The sequence below is a fragment of the Echinops telfairi genome, unplaced genomic scaffold (genome assembly GCF_000313985.2).
Source record: "Echinops telfairi isolate 266 unplaced genomic scaffold, ASM31398v2 ScPeMD7_7469;HRSCAF=8507_0, whole genome shotgun sequence".
Classification (NCBI taxonomy): domain Eukaryota; kingdom Metazoa; phylum Chordata; class Mammalia; order Afrosoricida; family Tenrecidae; genus Echinops; species Echinops telfairi.
The window spans coordinates 60,564,374-60,576,727 of record NW_022111372.1 but is presented as its reverse complement, the minus strand read 5'-3'; the positions used below and the strand labels follow the sequence as shown (position 1 = coordinate 60,576,727).

The 12,354-nt window shown below is 50.2% G+C and overlaps 1 protein-coding gene across 1 annotated transcript in view; it reads left to right on the top strand.

The window, feature by feature from the left end:
- Nucleotides 1-12,354, top strand: part of WWC1 (WW and C2 domain containing 1) — a 195,459-nt gene that overhangs the window by 92,661 nt on the left and 90,444 nt on the right. Inside the window, exon 2 of the mRNA XM_045284697.1 lies at nucleotides 11,259-11,368. Within this exon, the coding sequence (XP_045140632.1) occupies nucleotides 11,259-11,368 (110 nt within the window). The remainder of the gene's footprint in view (nucleotides 1-11,258; nucleotides 11,369-12,354) is intronic.

Sequence of the window (12,354 nt, the reverse complement as noted above, 5' to 3'; positions counted from 1 at the left end):
GGCTTTGTTGCTTCTGAGCTTGATGGCCGCTTGATTACCTTCAAGCCTTTAAGACCCCAGACGCTATACTTTTTGATAGCTGGGCAGGACCATATTTTCGAACTATTGTTCCTTTCTCTTTGTTTTGAACTTTTGGAATTCAATTGCCAATAATTGTCAATGCATCATGATTGCGTATTTGATCAATTTCCAACTGGATATTGGTAGAATTCGTGTTTTCTTCATCACTAGCTGTAGTGGATGGTGCATAAATTTGAGTAATAGTTGTATTGATTGGATTTTCGTTATGAGGATAGACTTTATCCTAAGCATTGTACTGTACTATAGATCTTGGAATGTAGTTGTTGATCATGAATGCAACACCATTCTTGAGTATGTCATTCCCATCAGAGTAAACCACATAATTTTCTGACTCAAAATGGCCAATACCCATCCATTTCCGCTCACCAGTGCCTGGGATATCCGCCTTTATGTGTTCTGTTTCATTTTGATGACTTCCAATTTTCCTAGATTCATATTTCAGACCGTCCATATTCCACTAGGAATTGATGTTTGCGGCTGCGTATTCTCATTTTGAGTATGCTGCATCGGCAAATGAAGGTCCAGAAGGGTCTCCTCCCCCAGGCTTTAATGTAGTCACATCATTGTGGTCAGCTCTACTTTGAGAAGGCAGCTCTTCCTCAGTCGCATCTCTTTTTTTGAACATCTTCCTACCCAAGGGACTCTCTCTGGCCCATCTTCGACAAGGTTCTGCTCTGTCCATTAGACTTTCTGTAACTGCCAATGTTTTAATGCTATTCGTGGGGTTTTCAGTGGCTGATTCTTCTGAAGTGGACAACCAATTCCTTCTTCCTAGTCTGTTCCTATTCTGGAAGCTCTGCTGAAGACCCTGAAGGGATCTGAAAGACCAGACCTAGCTTTCTGCCTCACAGCAACACACAAGCAGCACAGCATGACAAACGGAAGGACAAGTGGTGAACTCCAAAAGCGGAAGTGGCTCAGCTCGCCCCGCCAATGTTCACAATCAGGAGATCTTGGGATGAGAAGAACTGGACTATTAAGACAGGTGTCTCAACAGTGGGGCAAGGGAAGGCGGGCGGTGTTTAGGAGACAGAGAATTGGGGATTCCTGGCAGAGGCGTCTCCTTCAGAGAGCTGCCAGAGCTTCAGCATGGACTCGCTCTCTCGGACTTCTCTCTCGAGAAGCAGGTCCAACCCTGCAGCCATCTCCTGCCTCCTGCAGTTTCATGTCCGAGAAGAAAGAATGTCCACAGTCCCCACTCCTCCAGGGAGTACAGGAACAGCTGGTGAGCTGTGAGGACCCAGGCTGTAATCTAACCTCAATCTTCCAATATGAAATGCAATGTAGTTCCTCTTGCTGGTTAAGCCCTAACTGTATGCCACAGACTCAACATGCCTCGTTTTAATGAGTCAGTTATACTTTGAGTGTCCCCATTTTACAGATGAATAAGCAGCATCAGAGAGATTAGAGTTCTTGCCAAAGGCCACCAGCTTCAAAGTGACCAGTACCTGTTTTAGAAGGCAGGTGGTTGACCCTAGAACCTATGTGCTTGAACCACTGGGGGTTTCCTGGGGTAATGCATGGCATAGCAGCGGTGGTGGTGGCCATGGTGGTGGTAGCTACTGTTGAACATCTAATGGAGGGTGGCATGGTCCTCACAGTATACAGAACCCAGAAATCTCTTAGCTGCTCGGGGTAACACCCACATCTATTGAGAGCTGATTATGTGTCCCACCACCCACCTGTCAGTTTCCTCCTGTGGGGACTACAGTGCTGCAGGAAGCTACCCTCCTGGTATACCAAATCACAGCAGGGTCACCCGCAGTGGGCACTTTTCAGCTGAGCTTCCAGACTAAGCCCAAACTGGGAAGAAAGGCCTGGTGATTCACTTCTGAAAATGAGCCAATGAAAACCGTACAGCTATGGCAGGGGACTGGGCAAGCCCTTGCTCTGTTATACACAGAGCTGACTCAATGGTAGCTAACAACTAGCACAACAGCTCTGTGTGGCAGGCCCCAAGCTAAGCGCTTTATATAGTTATCTCATTTAATCCCTACAACACCCTTTGGAGATAAGGACTTCTCAAACGTTTCACAGGGACAGAAACTTCTCTTGAAACAGGTGGTTACATAACAAGTCCAACTTGTGGGAGAGGCGGAACGTGGGCTTACGCCCAGCATCCGATTCCTGAGCCCTACCGCCTGGCTTCCTCGCTGGGAACCTTCCATCTCAGGCCCTGCCTGACTTCCAGGCCAAACTCTCTCCCTTCTCTGAAAGAACCCCTTGATCCTGCTAACTTGGCACCTTCTGAACTACCTCTGCATCCTCTGATTACCTGTGAGTTACTCTCATTGAACGTCACGGAGTTTGTACACTGCCTGTTACACTTCAGTGCAAGCCTTGTATCTCAGGCCCAACCAGCTGCTCCTTGAAGGTAGAAGCAGGCGCACTTACAGGCTCGGCCCGACCCCTGGTCATTGTGCCCAGCAGAGGGCTGAGCCCACTGCGGTCACACCATGGATTCTAGTTGCTCGGTGACTTGACGGAGTAAGGGTGGGATGAGGAGAGCGAGGGTGAGGCTGGGCGACTCTCAGTTGACCATGCTCAGCTCTTGGCACACAGCTCTGCAGAGGGAAAGCGCCCCGAGGAATAGAGTCCATGGAGCTGACTGGGGTCCCACAGCCCTCAAAGCCTGGCCTCCCCTCCTCTCTGACTGCACCCTGTTACCCCTCTTCTCACCCAGTGCACCACAGTCCAGCCACATGGCTCTGTTCCTGTTCCCCAGACTCGCTCCACACTGCTGCTCCTGCCCCAGGCCATTGGCACTGACCGTGCTATTGCCTCTCCCTCCCGGATTTCCACAGGCTCAATAGCTGGATGCTCCTCAAAGATCACCTTGTCACAGGGGCTTTCCTGGACACCTCCCCCTGTCCACTTGAATACCACCCACTAGAATGTCAGGGCAGATACTTGTCTCTCTGACACTTCTGAAGTTGGTGTTTATTAAAGATCAACCATGCACCCTGCACGCAATCCCTGGCTCAACCACCTTACAGACTCGGAGGCAGCGGTGGGTGGCACCCTCAGGTCTGCGAAAAGAATGAATAAAGGGAGTTCAGAGCTGGCAAGAGAACGCCAAGGAGTCCCCAGGTGACAGCGATGGCTAGTTCAGTGGCTAACCCAACGACTGGAAGTTGAAGCTCACCCAGAGGCCCCTCCGAAGGAAGACCTGGTGATGGACGTCCCCACAATCAGCATGGAAACCCCTCAGAAGCACATGTCCACAGACTCTCAGGGGGGTTCCACGGTCTTCGTCACCTCAGAGGCAGCAGGTTTTTATGTTCCCCTGCCCTCAAGGGGATGTCGGAAGGAGCCCTTGAGGGTTACGGGTTAGGCTGCTAATCACCAGGTCTGCAGTTCAAACCTACCAGCTGTTCCAAGGGAGAAAGGTGAGGCCTGTTAGCTCCCATAAAAAGGTAACAGCTTCGTCCACCCCCAGGGACAGTTCTGCTCTGGAGGGCCCCAAGGAGTCTGAATGGGGCATTGGCCCCGAGCTCTGAAGGTGAGTGTCAAAGGTTGCACTTTCTACCTGCTCACCAACCTTCAGGGTAGGAAGGCGAAGGGTTGCAGTGTCTGGAGGGGAAAGCCTATCATTAGGAGGGGTTGTGAAATCTAAGCTATGGGAACTATGCGTGTGAAACACTCCAGGCCAGGAAGAACCGGCCTATCTATTGTGCCCGGCCGAGGAGGAGGAGGAGTTCGCCTGAAAGTGTGGACAGTTCTTGGCCTGCAGTCCGGAGGGCCCTTTAGAAAGTGAGCCCGCCCAGCTGGCCTGCCGCGAGAGCAGCGTCCGGGGCCAGCCTCCCACAGGCTGGCCATAAAGAGGTTACTGTGGGAAGCATTTGGCTGACCGGGGACGGATGAGGAAAATGAAAGATGGGCTATGTCTGCGCTCCCAAGTCCCCAGAGAATCACCACCCAGTGTTAGACTTGGCATAAGGCTTTCCGCTTCTTAGAAAAGGCCACATGGAAGGCTGGGTGCCAACCACCAGTGTGTTCCCTGCACCTTTCCCATAGGCCCGTAGGAAAGCTCAGCTGTGGGGCCCAGGGGGGCCTGTGGGAAGTGTCTAGCTCCTGGACAGGTGTACAGAACCGTCCTCCCGGCAGCACCTGCGTGTGGGGCACAGGGTGAGCCTGGCAGAACCTACCTGTCTCCAAGGTGACACATCCGGGCCGATTTTCCAGGAGGGCCTCTTGTGAAACATTCAGGAATGTTTGTGTTCCTCCAGAGATTAGTAATTAAGAAGAGGCAGAACCTGTTCTCGCTTGGCACCTTTCCGTGCCTTGCCCTCACCCTTCTAGAATGTGGGCCATCTGATTGCTCGGTTGGGGCTTTAAGCAGCTCCACACCAAAAGGCTTGGAGGCAGGGGGCCGCACCAGTTGGGCCAGGGGCTGTGAGGTTGGGGTGAATCGCTTCCTCCAAGGGTGGAAGCTGGACTCCCAAGCGCTGGCCACGTCTGAAAGCAGACTTCTTTTTGCAGCTCACGTTCTGGGCGCTTGCCCAAGATGAAGCACTGTAGGCTAGGGAAGCGCCACTGTTTCTCAGGGCGGGGGTGCCTGGCAGGATGTGTGGGTGCGTGCATGTGTGTGTGCGTACACCTAAATCCTGTGCAGCCCCCACACACTCATTTTCACCTCTACTCTCTAAATGACACCTCCCTGCACACTGAATAATTCATTCCCCTCCTGGAATTTTTTTTCGTTTCTTTGTTTTTAATTTTTATTGATCATTTTATTGGGGGGGGGCTCTTACAAATTTTATAACAACCCATCATTCAGTTGTATTCAGCACACGCGTACATATGTTGCCATCGGAATTTGTTGCACAGAAAAGCTTACTGTCCAGATGCCTCGTATGTTGCAGTCTTCCCACAGAAACGTCTCTCCTCCGTGTGGAAGAGTTTGGATAGGAGATGAATGGGGATGGCGGTGTGGCTCTCAGCCCTCCAGCCCACGACGCCCTGCTTCAATAACCTTGCTTCCCCACAATGACAGTAGGGAGGAGGACTCTTGAGTATCTAGCCCGAAGTCGGCCTCTCCTCCCTGCCTCTCCCCTTCTAACTTCTGTCTGATCCTCCGTTCTCCCTGGCGGAGACAATGTCTGCATTCACTGAGTGGGAATTAGCATCGCAGGCCCGGGGGGGATAATCCGCACGCCGGACTTGTCGCTGATACTTGCAGCTACTATTTTTCTGAGCTCTGACTTCTCAACGTCTAAGGCAGCCGCAGCCAGTAGAGTTCATGGTTTTCTGGGAAAGTGCTGGGGTTGTGGCGTTTCTGCCCTCTTCTCCCTGGCCCCGCTCCCAGCCTCACACGGGAGAACTTAGTGAATCGCGTGCGTTCACGGCTCTGAAACATGCATCTGCCTGCTCATGAAGCAGCTGTGGATTAGCCTTGTTGGGCGCACATCTTTGCACCAGATATAAATAACGGAGGGCACCGAGTGTTTGCTGCCTGGCGTGGTCTTGTCTTCAGCATAGATGCTTCCTCTCCCCAGTGCTCCTGAGACTCGCTTGGTTTGTTCACGGACATCAGTGAAGCCGAGCCTCTAGCGCCTGAGAGCGGGCCTTGCGGCTGTGCCTCTGGCATCTACAGGCTTTGTGATTTAAGTGTGTTTTCTCATCTCTAAAATGAGAGGAATGTGGAAGAGTGCCTGCCACCCCATGAGGTACACATCGTGCTTTCTGGGCATAGAGTTGTATTGTTGTGGCTGTTGTGGTTAGATGCTCACCTGTGGCTCAGATTCAGGCCAGGTCCTGGCCTACCTCACAGGTGTTGCTTGATGATGCCCATTGTGCCAGGCACGGTGTCAGTTTATCTCCATGAGGGTCTTTCTACTTTTTTTGCTGACCCTCTGCTTTACCAAGCACTGTGTCCTCCATCAGGGACTGTTCCTTCCAGAAAACATGCCCAAAGGAGATGAGACGGAGTCTCACCAGACTCATTTCTAAGGTGCGTTCTGATAATTCTCCCAACACAGATTTGGCACATTCAATACTGCTGGCCAATATCCTACTTCCAAGGCACCAGCTCTTCTTTGGTTTTCCCTATTCCATATGGAGTGGTTGGCAGTACCAGAGCTTGGATATTCAAAGCAACAGCTTCACTTTTCAACATCTTGTGCAGTAGATCGCCTCGTGAAGTATACCATTTTCTTTGACTTTGTGCCCCCTCGGGCCTTGATTGTGGATACCAGTAAAATTAAACCATAGCAATGTCAGTCTTTCTCCATTTACCATGGTGTTGCCTCCTGAGTCAGTAGTGAGGAGTTTGGTGTTCCACACAAGTGGTTCTCGACCTTCCTAATGCTACAACTTTAATGCAGTTCCTCATGTTGTGGTGACCCCCAACCATAAAATTATTTTTGTTGCTACTTCATCACTGTAATTTTACTACTGTTATGAATCGGGGGACCCTTGTGAAAGGGTCATTCGACCCCCATAGGGGTCGCAACCCACAGGTTGAGATCTGCTGTTCTACGCTGTGTGGCACAATTCACACTGAAGACTGTGGTCTTTGCGCTTCAGTCTGTAAGATTGCATCACCTGCACACTGCAGACTGTTATCTGCCATAGCAGCCAGAATATTGGTGGCTCACTGCCAACGTCGCAGCAACATGCGTACCACCACCATGTGGCCAACACACCACTTAACGGTGGGACATAGATTTAGCAAATGTGGTGTCTTTTAATTACAATAAATATGTGGCGACCCACCCCCTATATTTTAAAAGGGAAAAATAATTGTGTTAGACGGGGTTCTCTAGAGAAACAAAACCAAGACACTTATGATTTGATAGCTAGATAGATAGATACAACATAAGAAATAAACAGCTAATTAGTCCACAGAGCTCAGTTCAACTCACTTCTGTGAGACAGTTAATACACTGGCAGTCCTTCAACTCATGAGGCCTCTTGGGTGCAAGTTAAGGAAGCAGACAGCTGAGTATTCTGTAGAGCAATACAGGCAGTCCGGCCACAGGCAGCAAACAGCAGGGCTGGTCACCAACAGTCAGCCAGATGACAGGGTCTGCCAGTCCCCAGCTCAGGTGATGTAGACACCAGCAGTGTGGTGAAGCAGGGCTTGAAGGAAGCTCAAACTATAGTGTCACAGTCCACGGGTTGGGTGTCCCACAAGTAGTCTAGCTCGTGAGTTGAGGCAGAGAACCAACTAAGGCAGCTACACACTGGTCTGATCATTAGAGAGCAAGAGACGAAAAGGTGAGGCTCGTGGAGCCATTTATCTCTTTGCCCTGCAATTAAACTGCAACCTTATTAACCCCACATGTGTTTATTGGCCAGGTTGGCACAATAATCCTACCTATCACAATAATTTAAATCATATTAAAATCCCTTTGCCCAGATAACATTTCAATGTATATCTTTCCAGTTGCTTTTCTATACACACATACCCCTATTAAGTACAATATATATAACAAGGACAACTTGTAGCTTTTCTCCCCCAACAATGCATCTTTCTCATGGTATACTGAGTATATCCATCCATGGAAGCAAAATGTAGAACTCGACAGACTTATGTCTTAAAGCCATGTAACATTTGCTTACTTGTTTTTGTTGTGTTTTTTTTTTTTTTCCAAATAAAGCCAAATCCAAACACCTTAAAGGGGATAGACATGTAAGGGGTACAGACTACTCTTGAAATCAAGGTTCCGTACCATATCCTACCTGAAACATCGGTCGCCTCCAGAAGTAGATATGCGTTTTAAGGATGGAGGATGGACCTAGACATCTCTTGCTTCCTGTTTGCTGTGCCAAGTACATGGGTAACAGAGTCTGCCACTCCTACTGCCTTCTGCCTACAGCTCAGCAACATGTATGTTCACCGTGTTGTTTAGCCATCACTGTTAATCATTCCCCGATTTCCCCTTCTCTGAACAGATACATCAGCATTGAACCTTCCTACATCTTCATTTTTGAATCAACCCATTACACAAATGTGTAATGAGCTCCAGTTGTGCCAAGCATAAGACTCCATTGCTTGGAAGCACCACTGTTTAGCATGATGGAATTAATCCACAGGGAGGGATTTGGGGAGCTAATGATCGGTATGCACATTAGGAGAATTGTCGTAAGCGGGGCATCTCTGCATCCAGCCCTAGGGAAGGGAGAAGAATGGGCTAGAAAGAGAGTCTCTCTGAGCTGGCCTGAGCGCCGTGTTCTGTCATAGAGGTGCCAGTCATCAGTCATTCATGAGCAACGAAATCACCCCCGACGGGTGCTCGTGTAGAGAGTGTTTATCCACAGTGACCCTGTCAAAGATTTGCTGGGAACATTACGGTGAACAAGAGTTTGCTCCTGGTCCCTGGTCTTAGCTCTCCGCAAGGGAGAGGGAGTGAACATTGGATAGAAGTTTGAGGAAGAGAAGCCTTGAGGGAGGTGGTCTTTTGTTTCTGAAGGCTGGGTGAGCTGTGGTAGTGGTGGGACTGACTGTGAGGCTGCCTGCTACAGGTACTGTTGACTGAAGCACATTCTCAGCGGTACCAACAAAGGCCCCAGTGCACCGCGTTTCCCTCCTGTTAGTCTAAGATTGTGGTTTGGGATGATCTTCTAAGGAGGCCCCAGTAGTGCTCCAGGTTAGGCATTGAGCTGCTCTCTACAAGGTCGGCAGTTCAAACCCACACCAGCAACACTGTGGGAGAATAAGAAATTTACAGTCTCATGTTACTAGAATTTGGAATCAACTCTATAGTAGTGGGTTTGATTCAGTTTTGGGTTTCTAAGGAGTCCTGGTAGCAGGTTTCAAGTTGGGGAGCTAATTACAAGGTCAGTAGTTCAAAACCACAAGCCACCCAGAGGGAGAAAGATGAGGCTTTCTACTACTGTAAAGCGTTACAGTCTCAGAACCCCACAGGGACAATTCTATCCTGCCCTGGAGAGTCAACAGGAGTCAGAATCGACTTCGTGGCTGTGAGTTTAAGGGCTCAGGAGATGTGTTGAAGATGTAACATTTCAAGAGGAACTAGTAGCCCCCTGCAGATGTTCTAGAGGATAATTCCAGTTTATGACTTTCTACCTAGAAGGCATTTGGGTGTGCTGTTTAGTGTTTCTTAGCCTCCGTGTCCCATTCTGGGGAGTGGAAACAATATAAGATCCTTCACCCCAGGATCTGTGTTGAATGGCCTTCTCATCGTGATCCGTTTGAACCGAGCCTGCAGCCTGAGAGTTATCGCTGTGCCGTTTTACAGCTGCGCTGAGGCTCGGAGCAGTGATGTTAATGGAGTCCTCCTTTGCTTAAATGTAGCGCTGTCCAGGAAATGATGTCCCCCAGCACAACAGTCATTTAGGGGTTACCCAGCCATTCAGCCAGCAGATGTTCTGAGCAGCCACCAGGCTGAAAGGGCAGTGGTCCCCAAGACCCACCGGGACCCTCCCACCAGGCTCCCTTGCAGAATATCGTCTTTTTTTTCCTTGTGTAAGTTTTTAGAAGTTGGATTTGGGATGGATCCAAGAGGGAAGGAGGTTGTCAACGAGGTCAGGTTCCTATGCCTTATGAGGAAGTTCCCTGTGAGGCCTTCCAGGCCTTCATTCTGGTCGCCTCTCTTCCTGAGCCAGTGTGCCTCAGTTTGCCCTTCTGTATAAAACCAAACCAAACCCCCCCTTCCATCGAGTCCATGCTGATTCATAGTGACCCCAGAGGACCCAGCAGAACTGAGGCTCTAAATCACTAAGGCAGCAGACAGCCTCATTGTTCCCTACAAAGTGGCTCATAAATCTGAAACAGCCACCTCCCAGCTGGCAGCCCAGATGCTTACCCTGCCGTGCCGCAAGGATTCTTGGCCAATCTGTATAAAAGGCGGCAAAGCAGAGCCCACCTGGGCTTCCAGATTTGGGTGGAGGGCATGGGGAACAGAGACAGACATAAACCTACCAATGACCCTGAAGATGGGGCAGAACCAGGCCTTGTTTCCGCCCTCCTGCTGTCCACAAGGCCGGCATGAATCAGAGCTGACTCAAACAGCAGGGCCACAGCGGAGAGGAGAGAGCGAATATCGGCGTGTGCCTGTCTGGCGGAGGGAGCAATGGGAGGAAGCACAGTGGTTTTCTGGGTGTCCACTGGGCAGACGCTCAGTACCTAGAGCCCTGACTCCTCATACCAGAACGATGCTGTAGGGTACCGCAGACCACTGCCCGGGGTTTCCAAGCCTATGTATCTCTAGGGTGTGGACCGCCACGGAGCGGCTGGTGGGTTCAAACCTCCCACCTTTGGGTTGGCAACAGAACGTTTTAACCACTGTGCCATTCGGGCTCTTCTGACTCCCCTTATTCAAGCTAAAATACTCGGCATAGCGCTGTGGCACAGTTCCCCCATCCTGATAAGCCGTCTCGAGTCTCATGAGATGGTTTACATATTTGGCCGGTGTTGGTTGATTGAGCCACTAGGGCTGCGGGATAACCATGATTTCACTGCCTCCTAGGTGGGGGCGGAGGTGGTAAAACCCTCCAAAGCCAAGCTCCCTGCCATCGAATCCATGCTGGCTCATCTAGGACAGCAGGGAGGGCTGCCCCTGTGAGCTCCCAAGACTGTTTGCAGGAGTAGAAAGCCCTGTCTTTCTCCCACGGAAAAGCTGGTGGTTTCAAACTGTTGACCTTGCGTACTGCAGTCCACGACACCGCCAGGGCTCTTTATTGAAACCCTAGGAGGTGTTTACTACTAAGAGGCCAGGTTGGCTCAGCTTGTTTATGGGATAACAGCTGTGGGCACAAACATTTGGGAACCAGCGTGGGAGGCAAATAAATATTGCTTATTGGCCAAATTCACAGGCTGGGACATCTGTTATTCTAGACGTGACAGTTAGCTAGCTTTCCAGAAGGGACATGGGTACGACACACAGGGGACAGTCAGGGTCGTGGGGTCATGGGGGTGGGGGGGTGGGGCGGCTGGAGTCAAGCCCTGGCTCAAGGTTGCAGACCCCGAGGAGAGCAGTCTGCTGGGTCACTGTCAGGTCTGTGGAAGAGTTGGGCCTGGCACCCAGATTCCCTGCTTCCCTCCTGGGGGCACCTTTTCTGTTGCTGCTGCATGCCCACTTACCCAGGGATGGTGGGACGGCTGGGGGGGGGGGCGGGGGAGCAAGGTGGGGGAGGGGAGAGAGCAGCGGTGGATCTTGCTCAGGCTTGGGGGCTGTGGGCTGATGGAGTCTGTCTCTCTCCTTTGTCAGGTATACCAAACCGCTCACCTTTGCCGACTGCATCAGCGACGAGCTGCCGCTGGGATGGGAAGAAGCCTATGACCCACAGGTTGGGGACTACTTCATTGACCACAACACCAGTAAGTGCCTGGCGGCCACCCTGCACCACTGCCCCACACTGTCTCCTGCTCACCCCACCCCCATCGGGAAACTCACCCCATGGCCTCCTAAAGGCAGAGTGTATTTCACTTTATATAGCTTCAGCTGCAGATTTCCCACGTGAGTTCACATAAAAATAACAAGTCTAGAAGGGGGTTAAGAGAATCTGAAAGCCCTCCTGCAACCAAATCCCTAATTCCAGAGGAAACCATTTATCCGTTTCTTGGGTGTTATTCCAGAAATTTCCATCATGTGTGTTGTGCACACGTGTATATATATATAAGCATATATACATATATAGGCATATTGTCTCTGATTTCTATGTATGTGTTTTATTTTTCTTTCATAAAAGATCAATGTTGGACATCCCCTCACAGAAGGGTCACAAGGAAGGGATGAGCCAGCCAGGGTGCAGCATAGCACCTACGAAATACACAACATTCCTCTAGTTCTTTAATGCTTCCTCCCCACACTGTCATGACCCCTGCTCTACTTTACAAATCCAGCTAGACTGGAGTATATACACGTACAGACAAGAGCTCTCGACACATAGAATCCAGGACAGATTTAATCCCTCAGGAACAGTAATGGAGTATCGATACCATGAGGGTGCGGAGAGGAAGGGGGAACCAGTTGGAATGGTTGACACATATATTAAAAAAACATGAACCCTTAGAGAATGAGATCTGAAATCAAAAGCAATTTCAGTTTTGGCCACCCTGCCTTTTTTTTTTTTCTTCTTAAAGACTGCACAGGATAGAGGGTCCGCCGCGAGTCTCTGAGCCCCGTGATAAATGAAAAGGGCGTCGGCCCCCCCAGTCAGGCAGCCCCTCCCCAAGATAAAAATAGGAATACTTTTTTTTCTTTTCTAAAAAATTTATTCCAGGCCTGTCTGGATAGGACAGGCTGGATGAACAATCTGGAGGAGAAAACAACGGGACTGACAGTTCCGGGGGGACATGGGAGA